This window comes from Sminthopsis crassicaudata, chromosome X, assembly GCF_048593235.1.
Source record: "Sminthopsis crassicaudata isolate SCR6 chromosome X, ASM4859323v1, whole genome shotgun sequence".
Classification (NCBI taxonomy): Eukaryota; Metazoa; Chordata; class Mammalia; order Dasyuromorphia; family Dasyuridae; genus Sminthopsis; species Sminthopsis crassicaudata.
The window spans coordinates 82,734,634-82,754,561 of NC_133623.1; the positions used below are offsets into that span (position 1 = coordinate 82,734,634).

The 19,928-nt window shown below is 52.5% G+C and overlaps 1 protein-coding gene across 2 annotated transcripts; it reads right to left on the minus strand.

Moving 5' to 3' along the window:
- Nucleotides 1-225: 225 nt before the first annotated feature.
- Nucleotides 226-18,894, minus strand: LOC141548397 (dynamin-1-like protein). 2 transcript variants are annotated; one of them, XM_074277254.1, is made up of 18 exons: nt 18,817-18,894; nt 18,535-18,690; nt 16,903-17,050; nt 16,435-16,481; nt 16,128-16,199; nt 15,963-16,049; nt 14,930-15,092; nt 14,271-14,391; nt 8,774-8,905; nt 8,484-8,690; nt 6,861-6,981; nt 5,639-5,794; nt 5,392-5,481; nt 4,638-4,736; nt 3,549-3,704; nt 1,576-1,688; nt 947-1,106; nt 226-844 (listed from the first exon to the last, which is right to left on the minus strand). In XM_074277254.1, exons 2-18 carry the CDS (start codon nt 18,634-18,636, stop codon nt 788-790), a joined length of 2,031 nt encoding a protein of 676 aa, XP_074133355.1. In that variant the 5' UTR covers nt 18,637-18,690; nt 18,817-18,894; the 3' UTR covers nt 226-787. The 2 variants fall into 2 exon arrangements, with proteins under 2 accessions (XP_074133355.1, XP_074133356.1); XM_074277255.1 differs by having other exon boundaries at nt 18,535-18,678; nt 18,793-18,850.
- Nucleotides 18,895-19,928: the final 1,034 nt, after the last annotated feature.

Here is a 19,928-nt window from a genome sequence, read left to right on the forward strand (position 1 = left end):
GAATAATAAATTTAATTAAATTTACTATTTATCAAAAAAAAAAAAAAGTCAGTCTGCACCATTTCCTAAATCATCTTTAATTTGAAGGCAATGAAAGTTGCTTCTTCAGAACATATTTACACATTTTAGAACAATCTTTGCATCATTAAAAAAAAAACCTCTAATATTTTGGCTTCCCCCCCCCATTACATGCAAAAACACTTTTTAACATTCTTCTTTTTAAAATTTTGAGTTCCAAATTATATCCCCCCCCCACACACACCTCTTGTTTGAGAAAACTAGCCATTTGACGTAGGTTACACAATGAGATCCAGGCACTTGTTCAGCAGTTTCCCAGCTGATGGACAATTTCTAATTCTTTGCCACCCCATCAAGGGCCGCTATAAACATTTCTGTCCAGAGATCTGGTTTGCATGTTTTTGGCCAACAGACGGAGGAGCGGTATTTCTGGCTCAAAAGGTGAGTATGGTTCCGTAGACCTTCGGGCCTAGGTTTGGATTACCCTGACTGTGGGGCTATGATATCTGGATTGGGGATTTTGTTTTTGTTTTGGGCTGCTGGCTCATTTTCTCTGAGCTGGTAGCTCAGGAATTTCACTATAATATTCCTGAGAGTTTGCATGTTATAATCTCTTTCAGAATTGTTCAACTGGATCATGAAGAAAATACACAGAACAGATGTAGGAGAGAAACAGCCGGGTCTGGAGTGAGGATGGCAAAACCCTAAGCTGGCAGCTGTACCCCTAAGGCAACGGCAGACTCAGGGCAGCGGGCACGGGGCGTGCCATTCACCAGAGCTGGGTCTCTCGGATCTCTGAGATGGTCTGGTTGGCCTGCTGGAGGACCTAAGAAAGAAAAGAAAACTGTGGGTGCCAGGAAGCATCGCTCAGTCCCCTAAGGAAGGGCGGGGGCAAGGAGAGGGCTCACTAGGATCAGCAGCTCCATACCTTGAGCATGGAAGCGGCCTCATTGCGCTGTTGCGCCATGTCTTTGGACTCAGTCAGCAACACATCCAGGAGCTGGGCCTTGTACAGCCGTCCCACCAGTTCACTCTGCAGGTGCTCTTTGACATAGTTCACCAGGAAGTGCATGACAGTTTTAGGGACACTGAGTCGGGAGACAGAGAGACCAGGCCGGCATTAGCTGGGAAGTCTTACAGGGTGGGGGGTCAGACTCTAAAGCAGGGAGCAAGGGGCCCACAGGAAACCTAGAAAGACTTCCCCTTCCAGGGGAGTTCTGATGATGCAGGTAACCCGGGTTCCCGTCCGGCTCCCTGTGGACAATTGGCCTTCTCTGAGCCTCAGTTTCCCGTTTGGACGTTCCTCCCCTTGTTTTTCTCACAAGGATGTCATGAAGGGAAATGCAAACACAGCCATACTTGCTTTAGAGAATCAACTGGTAGAGATCTATCCATGCCCGATTCCTTCTCACCATTAATCACGCCCAGATTGTGGGTCAGGAGAGCAGCTGGTGAGGAACCGTTACGTGCACACGGATGCGCAGACGCACACAGGAACACACAGAGACACGTGTGTGCACACATACACATGCAGATACACAGCACACTCCTCCCTACCTGTCCTGGATGTTCTTCCGGACAATAAGGAAGTAGGATCGGATCAGTCTGTGGATTATCTCACAGTCTTGTTGCTCTCTGCGACTCAGCTTTCTGGAAGTTGAAGGCAAGGGCTGGGGGGGACACAGGAGGAAAACGGGGGGCCAATAAGAGGAAGCACGTCCTCCAGCACAATGAGGCCGGGCATCTGTGCACCAGGGTCCCACAGGCGGCCCAAGGTGCTGAGGGCTCTGGTGCAAGCCGCCCCCTCCCTGTGCTGAATCTCACTCTTCTGGGCAGTCTCTGGAGGGGCGGTATCAGCTCCGTGCCCTGAGCTACAAGACTCTCCCCTTGTTTGAGGGGACAGCCAGGAGGTGCTCCCCTAGGACCAGTATTTTGTGGGTGAACTTTCAGTTTCTGATTCCCTCCCTCTCTCCACCCATCCCCCACCCATTCAAAAGGCAACCAGCCCCAGGGTTCAGGCTTCACGACCTCCAGCCCGGACCCTGGCACAGTCCTCGGGCTCTTCCTGCCCCTCTTCTCCCCGTTCACACGAACATCACAGCACCTTTCCTCCTGTTTAGGTTGGCGAGATCACCTTCACATTCCCACCTTCCGTGCTGCCCTCAAAGGGCGACGGAACAATGGCTTCTCGTGGCCTCGTGGTCCTCAGCCACCTTCCCGTCCCACTCCCCTGCACACTGCAGCTCTCTGCAATCTCAGCCTGCACGTTTCCCACCTTACCTCTGGGCTGCACGTAGCCTAGAGCAGCTCTTGCCATCCCACGCAAACGTTCTACTTCCATGCTCGGGCACGCGGAAATGCCTTAATTGATCACAATCTGGTTGTTACTCCAACCCCTCCCCCTGCTCTGAAGCCCACGCCATGTCCTTGAGCCTTACCGTGATCTTCACTCCCTCCGACCCTCAGTTCTCTCCCCACTCATCACCCCTGCAGGCTGAACTTGGGTCTCTTCCCCATCTGGGCCTTTTGGTGAAGGGGTTCAAGTCCACACCTCCTCAGGAGCCTCGGGCCCTTTCCCCGATCGCTGATCTTGCCCTGCCGAGCCGTGGCCCTGGCGTGCTCGCTTCCCTCAGCTCATGCCTTTGCTTCTACTCAAAGGGGGCCGAAGGAAGCCAGAGACCCACACCACCTGCTGGCGGGGTCCATTCACCTTTACCCTCCTGAATCTCAAGTGGGCCCTCTCCACAGCAAGGCAATGCTTTCCCATCTTCCCAAGGACTCGTTCCCCCACTCGCCCAAGCAGCCTTTGCTGCACATGTTTTCCCCCTTCCTCGAACCTCCATGGCCCTCTTCCCTGAGCATGGTGTCTGTCCTGAGGAGTACTAGGAGGGCATTGCTTCCTGGGTAATTCAGTCTGTGTACTAACAAGGCCAGTGCGTTGGAGGGGGGCTTTGGATCCCGGCAACTGCCATTGCTGGGATTCGGGCAGGTGGCTCCCTAGGTCTATGTGAGCGATGAGTAAGAGACCCACGGAAGGGGATGAGCCGGGAAGCTGAACCGGCCCCCAGACCTCCACCTCAGGACTCCCATCCCTCGGTGGTGCTCCCCCGCAAGAAAGGAACCAGGTACTTGGCGGGCACCCTCAAGCAGTGCGCTCTGCAGGCCCAAGAGCAGAGGGCTCTGCTTCTGGCTACCAGAGGCAAGTCCAAGGGAAGCTGAGCACAGTACGGACATCAGAGGCAAAGAGGAGGGACCCAAAGTCAGGGGGCTGGAGCCTTTTGGGCCCAGACTTTAGCAAAACGCTCTGCTCGATTTTGGTGCTACTGTCTTGGGGTCCTTTCTGAGGCAGACCCGCTTTGCTGAGCAACTCCTGGGAAAAGGGAACCCAGTGACCTAGGTCTCAGCAGTGGCTTAGTGTGAGACCCCGAGTTAGGCCGTCCCATGTGGTAGAAATTACTGTCAAGCCCAGACAGAACTTTCCAGTCCCCGAAGCGAAGCCACCATCCCCGCTGAACACAAATGCCACTCACCACATCTAAGAAGTTGATGGCACGTATCTGGCTGGTGACAGGGGAGACGTGTAACTGGGACGGTGATCTGCTGTTCTCCCTTTCCTTGGGAACACTGTCATCCGCGTCCCCCTCGCTCTTCCAGCATCTAGGACCATTGCCCTGGTAGGCGTCACTCTGCTAGGACAAAGGGGAGGGAAAAGGACAGGACGTGGCAATATTCAATATGCGTGCCCGTCGCCAGGAGTGCCGGCGCATCAGGGTGAGGCGCGTGCAGAAACCTGACTTCAGCAGCCTGGCAAACTTCTAAAACAGTGGGTGGGACAGGGATGTGAAAGATGCCCACCTCACGTGCCCGAAAGGAGGGGAACCTTGAGCTACCAGCTCTGTCCTCTGGGGTCACAGCAGCATTGTCTCTCATTTTGCAAGTCAGAATCACCTGGCAGAGAGGTACAATGCAGCTCTGGGACCATTGGGCATCATGGATTTTAGACGCTAGCACAAAGTGGCCTCTGTTCCAGCCCAAGCAGAGTTCGGCACCCCCTGCAACCACTATCACACATCCACAGCTTCCCATCATGCACTGCACCATCCCTCTTCCTTCCCTGAGGAATCGCTCCGTTTTTTAGTTGGTCTCTAAATGGAAGCCCGGCCACACCACAATTTACATGGAGGCCGAGCAGCTGAGTCTCAGAAGGGGGATGTCAGCAAAAGCTCCTGTGCTGAGCAAAGGGGCGATCCAGGGAGGGGGTCGGGAGCTTCCTCGGCGTCTCCACGTTCGGGGATGCCGTGACCGAGCCGCGCCCCGACCGAGCCGAGCCAGGTCAGCAGGACGACCTCCCCGTCCCAGTCGGCCTTTGGGCCCGGTCCCTCTTTACAGGCTCACACAGTGGGAAGCCTGGAGGTGCCCTTGCTCAGAGAAGCATCGGGTTCAATTCCCCCCATCTGAGAGGAGGAAACGGGGCCAGAGCCCGCACTTGAACTCAGATCCTCTGACTTCAACTTCAGCCCTCGGCCTAGCCCGCCACGAGGCCGCTCTGGATGGCCACTGACACCCGTTTCGCCGGGATGGCGGGAAGGGCCTGCTGGGCGATCCCCCCCCCCAAGTACCTTGGGAATGCTGATGGACGGAGACACAAAAGCCATATCGACCAAATCTGGGTGCTTGGTGTTGATGTAGGCTAGCTCAATGGCCATGAGGTTGTGAACCTGCAAGAGAAGGCAATGAAAGTGCAGGAGCTGTCCCGTCTCACTCGTCCCCCCCTCCCCTCTTTCTATTGGCTCGTTGGGTTGGGGGAACAGAGGCGGGAGCCACGTCACCTGCCTGGACCAGGGGCAGCGACAGTCAAATCGGAGAAGTCTGGGTTCCCCCACGAGCCCTCTGTCATTCTCTCATCACTTTCTCTCTGGACTGAACAGGATCCTGTCCTTGTCTTGTTTGGCCTCCTCTCCCAAGGCCCCGCCCTCCTGCTGTGAGTCTCTGACCACAGGCTTTCCCAAGAGCAGCACGGCCTCCCGGGTATGTCTTCAGTCGACCATTTGCCGGGGACGGCGTATTTGCCAGCATCCATGGAGCTTACCCTGGAAGTGATGCTGGGCAGAGGCTCGGCTGGCTCTTTGTCCCTTGAACCCCTAGCTAAAGTGCCACAGCGGCCTGTGCCCTTCCCTAGCCCTGCTTTCTCCCTTCCCCTTCCTTCTCCCGACCAAGCCTTAAACCGGCTGCTAGCACTGCCGCCAACGCCCTGTCCGGGCTATTACGAGCTTGGGCAGACTGGACGTTCTGGGCTCAGTGTGTCCCTCGGGCCCAGGGGGCGTCATTTTCCCCGAGGGCAGCTGTTTCCCAGAGTACCGCCTTGGGTTTTACCATTTCATTGGTTATGGGTAACCTCTTTTTCAGGAGAGCGGTCACGACCTCCACGATGGCCTCGTGTAGCTTGGGAAAGCGCAGCAGCTCCTGAGAAGGGCCAAGCTCATGAGACCCAGGAGGTGGCAGGCAGGCTGCTGCCTCCCTCCCAACCGAGCCCGAGGCCCCCGCCCCCTTCTCCCAGCAGAGGCCGGGGAACTGGCTCCTGCTCTGGGCCCTTCCCCTTGCCTCTCCTCTGCCCCCTCACCTGGGTGTTATAAGTGGAGCAGTGCTGGATGACCCTCTGAAGCTCCTCATGCACCAGCTCCACGCAGCGGAGGCTCGGCTCCTCCAGCCTCTTAATCTGTCTCTTTACTAGCAGCTCAAAGGAGACCTCCGGGATGAAGAGGGCTGGGCGAGGCCCCTGGGGGGGAAAGCAGCACAGGCGGGCTCAGCTTCAGGACCCTGGGTCTGGAGGAAGCTGGCCAGCCCCGGCGTGGCCCTCCCAACCTGTGAGTGGGAGCTCTCCAGGCCCATTCTCTGCCAGGGAGAGCAGTGAGGGAACAAGATGGGAAGAGGGCGGGAGGTTACTGGGGCTTTAGCATCTCCTTTTCAGCTTCTGATTCCAGCATCCTTACATGCTTAAATTGGGGGCGGGGCGGGGGGTCAGCAGAAGCAGGGCCATGGTGCAGCTTGACTCCTGCCCTCCCTGGGCTCACCCTCAGCTTGGGAGGCCAAGGCCCCGGGCGAAGGTCTTTCAATGATCACCACCTCTTGCCTCCCGGGAAACGCCCATTCCTCCCACTCCACTGAAACTCATCTTTCTCCCTGCTGGTCCCTTGCCCTCCCTCACTCATGCTTTGCCCGTGTCCTAGCCTTCTATGAACGCGAGGACTTCTATCAGGGTTATTCTGCCTGCAAGTCCACAGTGAAGGCCACGGCCACAGACGTGATGCCAAGATTTGAACTGGAGCTTCTCTGGGGTCGCTTGCCCGTTCTCCCCGGGCCTAGCACAGTGCCTGCCGTGCTTGGAGATAACCGGTGCTGGACGGTTCACACCAGCTGATTCACGGCTCCAGGGGCTCCTGATCCTCAGGCTGACACTCTCCTCCTGCCTGTTCCCAGGAATTCCCCCTCTCTGCCCTCTCCCCCAAAGGCCCAGGGCCTGCTCCCCAGAAAAGCCGCTGCAAACAAGTCAATGCAAGCAGTCAAGGTTCTTCTCAGAGACGCGTCCCAGAGAGGGTCTGGCCAGAGGAACAGAGCTGCTGCCAAGGGGCAGGAGGACTTGGCTTCTACACCTGCTCAGCCACTGACCAGCTGTGTAACCTCAAACCCCTTCCCAGAAGTGGGCCTGGGTACCTTTGGCTGACCACGGCCTTCTGACAAAGGGACGTTTTCCCAAATGGCGAGACAGACCGTCAGAAACAACAGCAAACCGGGGAGGAATGGATGGGAATGGGGAAGGAGGCTGTGAAGGGGGCATCTGCTACCGTGGCATTTCGGATGGCGGTCAAGATGTCCAGGACGCTGAGTCCGGCCAGGGGATCGATGGATTCCAGAGTCCGGCAGAAGATCTCGTGAAAGATGTAGCAAATGCGAGCACCACCACAGCTGGGGGGATGAGAAGTGAAGCATCAGGGAGGCGCCTGGCCCATGGCCGATCCCAAGCCCTACCCTCCCCATCCCTTCCTCGGACCAGTCAGATACAGAAACAGGAAGAGAACTGGGAAACAGAAAAAAGCACACACAAGGCACGGCTGGTCAAGGTTCTCGCCCTCACCTTCCTTCAACAAATCACTCACTGTGAACTTTCTCCAGCCAGCTGTTTGCCTTGCAGGGCCTTACTTTCCCTATTTCCCAAAAACTCAGTGCCTAGCTCCTCTTTAAGGAGCTTTCCCAGATCTTCCCATCTCCCAGCTCTTCCCCTTTCCCATCTCCCAGCTCTTTCCATTTCCCATCTCCCATCTCTTCCCCTTTCCCATCTCCCATCTCTTCCCCTTTCCCATCTCCCAGCTCTTCCCCTTTCCCATCTCCCAGCTCTTCCCCTTTCCCATCTTCCAGCTCTTCCCCTTTCCCATCTTCCAGCTCTTCCCATTTCCCATCTTCCAGCTCTTCCCCTTTCCCAACTCCCAGCTCTTTCCATTTCCCATCTCCCAGCTGGTCCCATTTCTCCGGCTCCAGGAAGCATCAGGAAGCAGCTAGGGGGTGCTGCAGTGGACAGAGCTGGGCCTGGAGTCAGGAGGTCCCAAGTTCAAATCTGGCCTCAGGCCCTTACTGGCTGAGGGACCCTGAGCATTTCCCTCAGTTTGTCTGAATCCCCTGGAGAAGGAAATGTTCAGCCCTTTGTAACTTTGCCAAGAGAACCCCACGGGCAGCCGTGGTGTGCTGCGGGACAGAGAATCGCACAGAGCGCTCACAGCTCCACAACAAGCGCCATATACCATCCCGGCAAGGTGAGAGGGAGCTTCGTGGCCGACCTTCCCCGCGCTTCCTTCCAGGCTGGGCGCCAATCCTCCCACTTCACAGCTGCTAAGTAAGGCCTTGCTCTCCAGCGTACCTCACGTCTATTCTCTCTGCCTCTTAGTGCCTGATTGTGTCTAGACTCCTCCCTGCCCTCCCCAATCAGAACAGGAGCCCTCTGAGCTTGCCCGTCTTTGTGGTTTGCAGGTTTACTAAGCCTGTAGCACTGGGCCTGGCACCTAGTAAACCCTTAACAATAAAGTCCTTGTTCACCCACTAACTGCTGCTTGGGCTTTTTGGAGAATGACCCTTAGACCTTGGAGGGAAGCGTGGCCCCCGCAGCCTTCTAAGACCAGAAGCACTGGGGGACAGGGGTCTGACAACCTTAATTCAACCCCCCAACAATACTTTCCCCCCCATGGAGCTTTTGGGTTCAGTCATTCCCCATGGCCAACTCTTCATAATCCCCTTTGGGGTTTTCTGTGAAGTCTCGAGGTGAATTTCTACTGCTTTATATTATCCCGAGCCGCTGCCCAACCTCCAAATAACTGGCCAAGCTCTCTGGGCATTATCCTAAGAAATTTCCCGTCCCATGGCCCTTCGTATCTTCTGCTCGCTCCCCCAAGCAACAGCCAACCCTTCCCGAAACTCACAGTTCGGAGGTCTCAATATTCTTTGCTGTTCCTTCAATGGTGCTGCAGTATTCAGTGGCAAACTTGGTGATGATCTGCAGGAGAGTGGCATTGTGGTCTTGAACAGGCTGCCCATAGCTTTGCAGCATGGACTGGTACTGGGCCGTCAGCACATTCACACGTGTCTTTAGTTCAGGCAGGCAGTCTCGGATGTGGTACATGAAAAGCCTAAGGCACGGAGCATAAGCCCAAGTGACTCCTGGGAACTCTTCAGCACGACCCCCGGGCTGCCCCAACCGCCCTCAAGGCACCTGTTGAGTGTCTTGGCAAGAAAGCGTGTTCCATTCTGGCTGGCCAGGGATGGGTATTTCTTCTGCAAGAAGGCCTGCTCATCATACAGCGCCTCACAGATACTCTTGTTGGTTTTGAGGTCATGTGGGTTCCTGTGAAAAGCATCAAGTTTCAGTCTCGGGACATACTTCCTAGATTGGGAATTGAAGGGTAATTGAACACCACAAAATAACTTAAATAATCATATAAACAACAAAAACCACATTGTCAGGAACAAAGAACTCATTTATGCTAAAAATAAAAAAAAAAAAAAAGAAAGAAAGAAAGAAACCGTTGGCTTAGGAGGGTCTTTTTGCAAAACAGCAAGATATCCTAAACCCAAAACTAGCAATTTCTGCAAATGGAGATCTACTGGAAGCCCCTGAAATAAAGCCAAGGGTAAAGCAGAAGTGGACGCTTCTCTCTACTACTTTTGATGTATATTGGCCTAGAAATGCCTGGGACAGCAAGAAGAAAAGAGAAAGAAAATAAAGCCATGAACATCAGATAGAAGGAAGGGAAATGTCATCTTGGATAGTCAACAAGTTGTCACTTTCTCAACCACTGCCATCTGCTGCATTTGACCAGCTTCTTCTGAATATTCTCTCTCCTCTCTGGTAACCTTCCTACCTGTCTGATCATGCATTCTCAGTTTCCCTTGCTGGCTTATCTTTATCTCATCCCCAATAAGTGAGTAGTCCTCAAAGCCTGCCTCAGTGATCTCCTTTCCTTTTGTGTTTATTTTCCTTCCTTTTTTAAATGTCCCAGTTAAACAATGTAATATAGAACCTAATTATTGTGAAAAAATGCAATTGACATTTATAGTGAAAAAAGTACTGTTGTTGATGTATATACTGATCTCCTGGTTCTACTCATTTCACTCAGCATCAGTTCATGTAGGTCTCTCCAAGCCTCTCTGTATTCCTCCTGCTGGTCATTTCTTACAGAACAATAATATTCCATAACATTCATATATCACAATTTACCAACCATTCTCCAATGGATGGGCATCCATTCATTTTCCAGTTTCTAGCCAATACAAAAACGGCTGCCACAAACATTTTGGCACATACAGGTCCCTTTCCCTTCTTTAGTATTTCTTTGGGATATAATCCCAGTAGTAGCACTGCTGGGTCAAAGGGTATGCACAGTTTGATAACTTTTTGGACATAATTCCAGATTGCTCTCCAGAATGGCTGGATTCTTTCACAACTCCACCAACAACGCATCAGTGTCCCAGTTTTCCCACACCTCCTCCAACATTCTCAGAGTTGTCTTAATTTGCATTTCTCTGATCAGTAGTGATTTGGAACACTCTTTCACATGAGTGGATATAGTTTCACTTTCATCATCTGAGAATTGTCTGTTCATATCCTTTGACCATTTATCAATTGGAGAATGGCTTGATTTCTTATAAATTAAAGTCAATTCTCTGTATATTTTGGAAATGAAGCCTTTATCAGAACCTTGAACTGTAAAAACATTTTCCCAGTTTATTGCTGCCTTTCCAATCTTGTCTGCATTAGTTTTGTTTGTACAAAAGTTTTTTAATTTGATATAATCAAAATTTTCTATTTTGTGATCAATAATGATCTCTAGTTCGTCTTTGGTCACAAATTCCTTCCTCCTCCACAAGTCTAAGAGGTAAACTGTCCTATGTTCCTCTAATTTATTTATAATCTCATTCTTTATGCCTAAATCATAGGTCCATTTTGATCTTATCTTGGTGTTAAGTGTGGGTCCATGCCTAATTTCTGCCATACTAATTTCTAGTTTTCCCAGCAGTTTTTGACAAATAGTGAATTCTTATTCCAAAAGTTGGGATCTTCAGGTTTGTCAAACACTAGATTGCTATAGTTATTGACTATTTTGTCCTGTGAACCTAACCTATTCCACTGAATAAAAAGCTATTATCAAAAAATTAAAACAAAATAAGGACAAGGAAAATTTGGGAAAATAAATGAGGGCAATGTATATATGTGAATATATACACATATATATATACATGCATATAACTGGAAGCTAAATATGGAAAATAACACATCATAGAATTAAAAGTGGTAAGTGAAAGAGTTTTCAGAATCACTAGGATAAATTTATTCAAACCTTAATCTTGAGTTTCATTTACCAAAAATCAACTGACTTAAAAACAGAAACTCCAACTCCCCCTCCTGTGAATCGTGATGTGAGACTTTACCACATCAGCAGGAGTTATAGCAGATAAGCTTATGAGTGCTTTTAGGATTTTGTATTGGTTAATTTCTGTTCCCAACCATCCCTGTCACTGGGATTGGAAGCCAGTGGTGGGTGAGGGATCTTTGAGTGAGGGGTATAAAATTTGGTGTTCTTCTTTAACTTGCCTCTCCTTGCCTGACTGTTTGTTGGGAGTAAGAAGAGGCAATGAGGATACAAAACAATCACTCTTGGAAGATGAGATAATGCTATCTTTAGCAAATCCTAGAGAATCAACTGAAAAAATAGTTTAACCAATGAACAACTTTAGCAAAGTTGCAGGATATAAAATAAACCCACTTAAATCATCAGCATTTCTATATATTACCAACAAAATCCAGCAGCAAGAGACAGAAAGACAAAACCCATCTAAAATAACTACAAACAGTATCCAATACTTGGGAGTCTGCTTGCTAAGACAAACCCAGAAACTATATGAACACAATTATAAAACACTTTTCTCACTAAGACAGATTAAAACAATTGGAGAAATATTAAGTGCTGATGAGTTCATATAATAAAAATGGCAATATTCCCTAAATTACTTAAGTGTTATACTAATCAAGTTACCAAATAATTCTCTTATAGAGTTAGAAAAAAAATAATAACCTCATTTGAAAGTATAAAGGTCAAGAATATCAAGGGAATCAATGAAAAAAAAAGTATGAAGAAGGTGACTTAGCAGTACCAGATCTCAAACCACCTCATGAAGCTGTGATCATCAAAGAAATCTGGTACTGTCTAAGAAATAGGAGTGCTGGATCAGTGGAACAGACTAGGTACAAAATAGGCAGACATAAATGAGCACTGCCACCTAGTGTTTGATAAACTCAAAGATCTCTGGGCTAAGAACTCCTTATTTGAGAGAAACTTCTGGAAAACTGAAAAACAGTCAAGGAGAAATTGGTCACAGAGCAAGATTTCACACTGGGTATCCAGATACACCCAAGTGTGTCCATGATTCAGATATTAAAGGGTAATACAACAAATCAGGAGGGCATGGGAGACCTGTCAGATTGATGGATAAGGGAAGAGCTTATGACCAAAAAGAGAGAGACAATCAAGGGAGGTAAAACAGGTCATTTTGACTACGTGAATTAAAAAGGTTTTGTATAAACAAAACTAAAATTAGTCTGAGAACAGGAAACTGAAGGGAAAATTCACAGCATTTCCCTGATAAAGGCATCATTTTTTTCAGATAGGAAGTGAAATCAAATTTATAAAAAGAACCATTCCTCAGTTAATAAATGGTCAAAGGATTGCGCAGGCAGTTTCAGAAGATGAAATCAAAGCTATCAATAATCACAGAGAAGAAAGTTCTAAATCACTGCTTACTAGAGAAAGGCAAATTACAACAACCCTGAGGTACCACTTCACACCTACCAGACTTATCTCCATATCTCCATATCTGGAGAACAATGTGCAGTTATACCCAAAGAGTTACATAAGTGTGTACCCTTTACCCGGCAGTCCCAAAGAGATCCTAGAAAAAGGAACAGACCTGTATCATAAAATATTTTGGAATCGTTTATTTTATTTTATTTTTTTTTTGTGGTGGCAAAGAACTGGAGACTGAGGAGATGCCCATCAAATGACAAAGGACTAAATAACTTGGGAGCATGTGATTGTGATGGAACATTACTGTGCTATTAGAAATAATGAGCAGGATGGCCTGATGCAAAATGAAGTAAGCAGTATCGGGAGAATTTGGTTCTCAATAACAGCAGTATTGTAAGAATACTCAACTGTGAAAGATTTAGCTACTGTGATTGAGACAACGACTCAAGACAAATCCAAAGGACCCATGCTGAAAACGGACAGGCCTGGTGAACGTGGGAGTGCAGACTGAAGCACATTGTTTTTTACAATATAGCTAATATGGAAATAGCTTTTCATGACTTCACCTGTGTGATGGGTATGGTATTTCTTGCCTTTTCAAAGGGTGGGGGAGGGTCTGGGGGAGTTCGAGAAAACGAAGTCAAAATAAAAAAATGTTTTTAAAAAGCTTTTTGATTGATCACATGAAAGGACTGTCCTTCCAAACTTTCTGATTTCTCTTGATATTACCCACGTTCACCAATGTCGAAACCCCTGTTATTGTGATCCTTTTTCTTTCGTCACATCCCACATTCAAATCAGTGATGAAGATTCTAGGGGCCTGATACCTTTTTTGCATCCATCCCTTTTACTTCCTTCATGGGCCACATCAGCCCAGGCCCTCAATCACTTCTCCCTGACTCCTAGAATACGCAGTGCTCTCAATGTTACAATTCTCCTCCTTCTCATTGATTTACTATTTACATCTCCACAGCATCTCCTTTCTCCAGTTACATGGAAAGATCGTTTTCAAAATTCATTTTTCGAGGATTTTGAGTTGCCAATTGTCTTCTCCCTTCTCCCTCCCCTAGACATCAGGCCTGTACAATCATTTTAGGCATATTTTTATGTTAGCCATCCAACCTATTCTTTAAACAGCTGCCAAAGGGATTTCCCCCTGCTTGATAAACTCTAGTAGTAGCCATTACCTTTCATATTAAATACAAATTCGATTGCCATTGAGAGGACTTCACAACCACGTTCCAGCTTTCATGTGCAGGCCTCCTGCAGTGTCACTCTTTCCCACACATTACACTCTAGCCACGCTGGAAAAGGCTTGCTACTTGCTCCCCACTCCATCTTTGACCTCTGTGCCTTTGAAATGACTAGGTCCTGTGCTTAGGTGGATGCCCTTCATCACCTGCTCCACTTTATGCTTCCCCTGGCATCCTGCGGTTAGGAGGCCTTTCCTGGGGCCCCCCACACCCCAAGCTCTCACCATGCCCATGCTAATGCCATAGGAAGTCAGCTTCTATCTCCCCTGTGGGTATCTCCTAAATCCCTGCTTATTTGATGTCTGTCCCCCTCATCAGACTGGGAGCTTGAGGGCAGGTACTGTTTTTGCACGTCATGGTTCTTGGTGTGAGAGAAAGCGTGCATCTGCTCCAAGCCTAGCCTCCGTCCCTTTACGGGTTTTGCTTCTGCTTGTCATTGTAGAGATTACTCCGCTGCTTTGGACTTTGGAGAAGAAGTGAACTCACCTCACTGGTGAACTCACAAAACCCCCAAAGGCCTCAGAAGCTTGCCTGTTTGTGAGTCAGTGGGTTTCGGTGTCACTGTGTTCCCTTCTCCCGGCTGCGGTCTCCCCCTCACCCCCCTCCCTGCTGCCGGGCGCCGCTTCAGGGGGACGACCGAGAGAGCTCCACTCACCGATTCACCACCCCAATAATGCCCAGCTTCACAGGGATGACTCGGCCCATCAGCACATCCATCGCATCTGTCCCAGCATCCATGAGGTCCAGCTTAGTGATCACTGCCAAGGTTCTGCGTCCTAAGAAGGGGGAAGAGCCGAGAACGGCTTCAGCCCAAGGTCTGGAGGCAGAGTTAGTGATTTTGGGTGGCTTTTAGGGGGCGCTCTGTGCCATGCACGAGCTGCCTGGGGAGAACTGGACTCCTCTGAACCCCAAAGTGGCCCTCACATTCGTGGCTGAGGCTACACCAGATGTTGGGAGGGTCACAGGAAAGGGTTTGTGAGGGAGTGGGAGGGCGAGCAGAGTTCTTGGCCCCAAAGACAGGAGTCAACAGGCCTAAAAGGGGGAAAAGCAGTGGCGCCCTCCCCAGGCGTCCTTTCCTAGTAAGGATACTGATGTCCGGCAAAGGAAAATTTCAGGCTCAGGGCCAGGCCTTCCATCAGAAAGCTGAAAGAAGGCCTAAGTAGCCCACCCAGTCCAGACACCATGTTGTCTAAGGGAAATAAGGCCAATGCCTTAGTCAAGGCCATGCAGTTACTGGCCCAGCCAGGCGGCCTCCCCCCAGCACTGCCGGCCCTCCTCCCCGTATCCACACAAGTGCTCCCAGCAGCCCCGTACCATCAGGATCCACCTCCCGGGCAAGTTTCAAGGATTCCGAAGTGGACATGTCTGTGTTGGCAGCAGTGACAGCCAGGAGGAGGCAGTTGGAGTTATTGATGTAGGACAGATTCAGGTCTCTGACCAGCACCTCGATGTCGGGGGGTTGGTCCCCCACGGGAACCTGGCAGGAGGAGATAAAGCTCACAAAAAGTCCCGGCTGCTCTTGGGAACCCCGATAGGCCCCAGGGATAGCCATGACCAGCCAAAGAGGCAAGGGCAAGGTAAAGGGCAGCTAGGAAAGGTCAAGAGGTCATGCCTAAGCCCAGACCCAAACAGAACAATCTTCCCTCCTGGAGCTTTCTCAGGGAGGGGGAAGGGAGAAAGGAATTAAGCCATGATGGACGCCCAGCAAGGATGGCATTGTTAACACCACTCCAAGGAGGAAGGGGAGGAGAAAAGGACTATTGTGGCTTCTGGCATCTCGGCCCCAGTCAATCAGCCAACAAACATGGGCGGAGAAGGTTGTCGACAAAGGAAAACCACTGGAATGAGGAGGACATGTGGAAGACTCCCCACATTCAACACAGCCAAGAGTAGAAGGGAAGCAGAAGCGGGGAAAGCATTTTCCCGCCGGCGTCTCTGAGAAAGGCCTCATTTCTCCAATACAGACAGAAGTGAGTCCAATTGACCCAGATTCTCGCCCTTCCCCAGCTGAGAAGTGATCCAAGGGTCTAAGTGGACAACGTTCAGGTAAAGGAATTTGAGCTATTCCCAGTCGTATGAAAAAATGCTCTAAATCCCTAGTGAGCCGAGAAATGCAAATGGAGACAAGTCGGAGGTGCCCACTGCCACTTCTCAGATGGGCTAAAATGCCCGGAAGTGATCATGATGAACGTGGAGGGGATGTGGGGGGAAAGGGGACATGGCTGCCCTGTCGGCGGACTTGGGCCCCGATCCAGTGGGGAAGGCAGCAGAGATGGGAGACTGAGCCATCAGCAGCCAGAGGAGCCTCCGAGCTCTGGGAACTGAGGAGATCCCCGAGTGAACATACCTTGGTCAATCCAGGCAAGTCAATCAGAGTCAAATTGAGCACTTTTGAGGAGTAGATCTTCAGGTACAGGGGGGCAAGACTGATGGCCTGCAGGAGGAGAGTCAAGGTCAGCTGCACTGCACCTGGCCGGGGGGGGCCACCAGGGGTGGGGCCACCCGTGCTCACCTTATTAGTCCCGGTGATCCGCTCTGTCTCATTAGAAATTTCCTTCTGGATTTCATGATAATCTGTAAAGATCTGGAGAGGAAAGAGAATGATCCCTTCCTAAAGGTTGCCAGTTAGGGTGACTCCACAAGGATCATGAGCTCTGCCCCCACCCAACCCTGGGCCGGGGCAGCATCAGTCCGGGAAGTCCAGGTAGCCAGGGGGCTTGGGGGTGAGGCAGGAAGCGGTGCTGTCCAAAGGGAGAAGAGGAAGCTTCCCAGCACCGACCCAGTCTGGCAAACGGGCCGAGCGGGGGCGGTTGGGATACCTTTTGTCTGTTGTGCAGGAAAGTGGCCCATTCCTCTGCTTGGATATCTGTGGGGACAGGAAGAAAGGGGAGGGTCACCCCCTCGTTGCCATTACCAATCCGCTCCTGAGGGGAGGAGAATGGGATGAAGGGCCACTTGCCCAGGGCAGAGCCATTTCTGGCCCCGGTCCAGGACCCAGCACCCCTGTGGTGGAGCAGCAGGGATGCTACAGCTGGAATCAGAGACCTGGGTTCCCATGCCTGCCTCCAGCACCACCTTGGTGCTCAGGGAAGCCACTCCCCACGTCTGGGCCTCCTCTGTACCAGGAGCAAGGGCCCTTCCAGCTGTGAAGCCGGAGCCTGCAGGGCTTGGGGGCAGGTCCCCTTCAGGAGGTACATTCTGGCCGGCTCAAGTCTTCAAGCCAGCCGGCGGCAGTGGCCCGGCTCCGTCCTTCCCTGCTACCGCCCGGCCCTTGCCCTGATGCTCACATGTCTCTGGGGATGTGGCCTGCCGCTCCTCCAGGGAGGCTACGTGCACCAGTTGAAGGATCAGGGGCCTGCGAGTCATGATTCCGGAACCCTTTGGAAGGAAGTCCCGGCCCACAATGCTTTCCACAACCGAGCTCTTTCCACTGCTCTGTAATAACAACAGGGCCGAAGGTGGGGCTCGGGGCCTTCTGGGAAGGGGCCTCCCCCTGGCCCCTTCCCCTCTGAGCCTGGCCCCCCCAAGCACCCCTGACTCGGCCATCTCAGGTTAAGCACAGGAACCTAGTAGGGTACAGCAGGAGGAGCAGGCATTGCATTCGGGGGCCGGCTTCCCGTCCTCCCTCTGCCTCTCTGGACCCCTTTCTCTGGGCTCGCTCCTGTCACGGGGAAAGTGAGGTTGGTTCAGCGAGCCTGGCAGAGCCCTTGTAGCTGCTCGGAATCTAGGATCGTCCAGCAGCTCTACTTAGTTCCATTGCGGGCCTTTCCACGGGAGGAAGGGCGCCAGCAGGCCCAGAACCTTCTCCAGGAGGGGGCAGGGGGAGGGGAGGAGAACTGTCCCTCCTGTGGCCGAGGCCCACCAGGTGGTGGCGCCCTTTCCCCCGCTGCCAGCCTCAGAGATCCCGGATTCAGCTAGTGATGGCGGCTTCCCTGCACATGCCCAGTAAGAGCTCCGTCCCATACTTGTAGCTGACGCCCACCTGGTGGCGACGCCCTTTCCCCCGCTGCCAGCCTCAGAGTTCCCGGATTCAGTTAGTGATGGCGGCTGCCCTGCACATGCCCAGTAAGAGCTCCTTCCCATACTTGTAGCTGAGGCCCACCAGGTGGTGGCGCCCTTCCCTCCCCCCCCGCCCCCCCCTCCCCCCACCCCCCCCCACCCCCCGCGCCCCCTCCCCAGCCTCAGAGTTCCCGGATTCAGTTAGTGATGGCGGCTGCCCTGCACATGCCCAGTAAGAGCTCCGTCCCATACTTGTAGCTGAGGCCCACCTGGTGGCGGCGCCCTTTCCCCTGCTGCCAGCCCCAGAGTTCCCGGATTCAGTTAGTGATGGCGGCCGCCCTGCACATGCTCTGTAAGAGCTCCGTCCCATACTTGTAGCTGAGGCCCACCTGGTGGCGGCGCCCTTTCCCCCGCTGCCAGCCCCAGAGTTCCCGGATTCAGCCAGTGATGGCGGCCACCCTGCACATGCCCAGTAAGAGCTCCGTCCCATACTTGTAGCTGAGGCCCACCAGGTGGCGGCGCCCTTTCCCCCGCTGCCAGCCTCAGAGTTCCCGGATTCAGTTAGTGATGGCGGCTGCCCTGCACATGCCCAGTAAGAGCTCCGTCCCATACTTGTAGCCGAGGCCCACCTGGTGGCGGCGCCCTTTCCCCCCGCTGCCAGCCCCAGAGTTCCCGGATTCAGTTAGTGATGGCGGCCATGTCCCTTGGGAGTAGGGAGGCCTGGCAGAGAAATCTAAGCTAGGTGGGAGGGGCCGAGACCAAGGCGGAGCTTGTCCCTCCCTGCAATGGAGGAAGGGGGAGGGAGAGAGGCAGCTCCTACTGCATGGGGGAGGGGAAAAACAGGGCCTGAGGGGGCCAGCAGGGAGGGAGGGACTGGCCCACTGCCCCTCCAGCCTATCCCCAGGGAGGGCAAGTGTTACCTGGGAGCCAAAGACCACAATCTGGGGCAGCTGGATGATCTCCCTGCCCACCACACTGAAGACCTCTTGGAGCTTGCTAATAACGGGGGTGAGCGCCTCCATGGCGGTGGCCTAGAGGCGCGAAGCTGGGGGGCCTCCAATCACCTCAGCAAATCCCTGAGGAGAAAAACGGCGATTGAGCGAGATCCGAAGGGGGCACGTGGCCTCCCAGCCCAGCCGAGGCCGGGGGTGCTCTGGGCACCGTACCCGCCACCCTACCCCCAGCCCCAGCCCAGCACGTACCTCTGCCAGCTCCTGGGAGTGCCCTCACAGACTCATGGGGTGCCCGCCAGCTCCTCTACTTATACTGCCCCGACCTTGTAAGGGGCTCTGTCATTGGTCCAACTCGGCTTAGGCTTCCACCACCCTGTATGGTTCTGTGTCATTGGTGGAACTTCCCCTGGCCACACCCCGGCAGTCCCTCGAGAAGGCGGGTGGGGGCGCTCTAGAGCTGGGCTCTACCTTTTTGGCACAGGAGAAATGTCAGGGGCGCCATAGCTACAGAGATGTGGAAAAGGGTATTCACCCCAAGGATTACTGACCCTCGGTCCCAGGGAAACGTCTTTTAAAACCATTCTCGGGGTGTGCCATCCATGCAGTGTGAAAGTGCATTAGAGAGGAAAGCGGACTCCCTTACTCAGGAGACGGAGGGGGCCGTCTGTTCTACAAGGACCAGGAAGTCTTGGTGGAGTCTTTGTCCTTTTTGCCGGGCTTGCTTTCAGTGCCAGGAGCGGCGGGGCCCCGCCCCCAGACCCAGGAGCTGTGACCTGGAGTAACCCCGCCAGGAAATCAGCCGGAGCCGGGGGCTGAGCCTCTCCCTCCTTGTACCCCCCCCCCAGGCCCCCATCTGTGCCCTCCGGCCCTGCCCTCTCGCCTCTGCTGACCCTTGCTGAGGGCTGTCCTGTGCACAGAGCCCGGCTGCTCTCAGGGAGGCCTGCACCCCAAGGAGACACTCCGCCTCTGGCTCCTCTCCCTCTGACGGGACTTGTGGGAGTCCCATGTGCAGCTGCTGCCAGTGAAGGGCTTCTTTCTACGCGTCTCTCTGTCTGTCTGTCTGTCTCTGTCTCTGTCTCTCTCTCTCTCTCTGTCTCTCTCTCTCTTTCTCTCTCTCTCTCTCTGTCTCTCTGTCTTCTCTGTCTCTCTCTCTCTCTCTCTCTCTCTCTCTCTGTCTCTCTGTCTTCTCTCTCTCTCTCTCTCTCTCTCTCTCTCTCTCTCTCTCTCTCTCTCTCTCTGTCTCTCTCTCCCTCTCTCTCTCTGTCTCTGTCTCTCTGTGTCTCTCTCTCTGTGTTTCTCTCTATCTCTGTCTCTCTCTCTCTGTCTCTCTCTCTGTCTCTCTCTCTCTCTCTGTCTCTCTC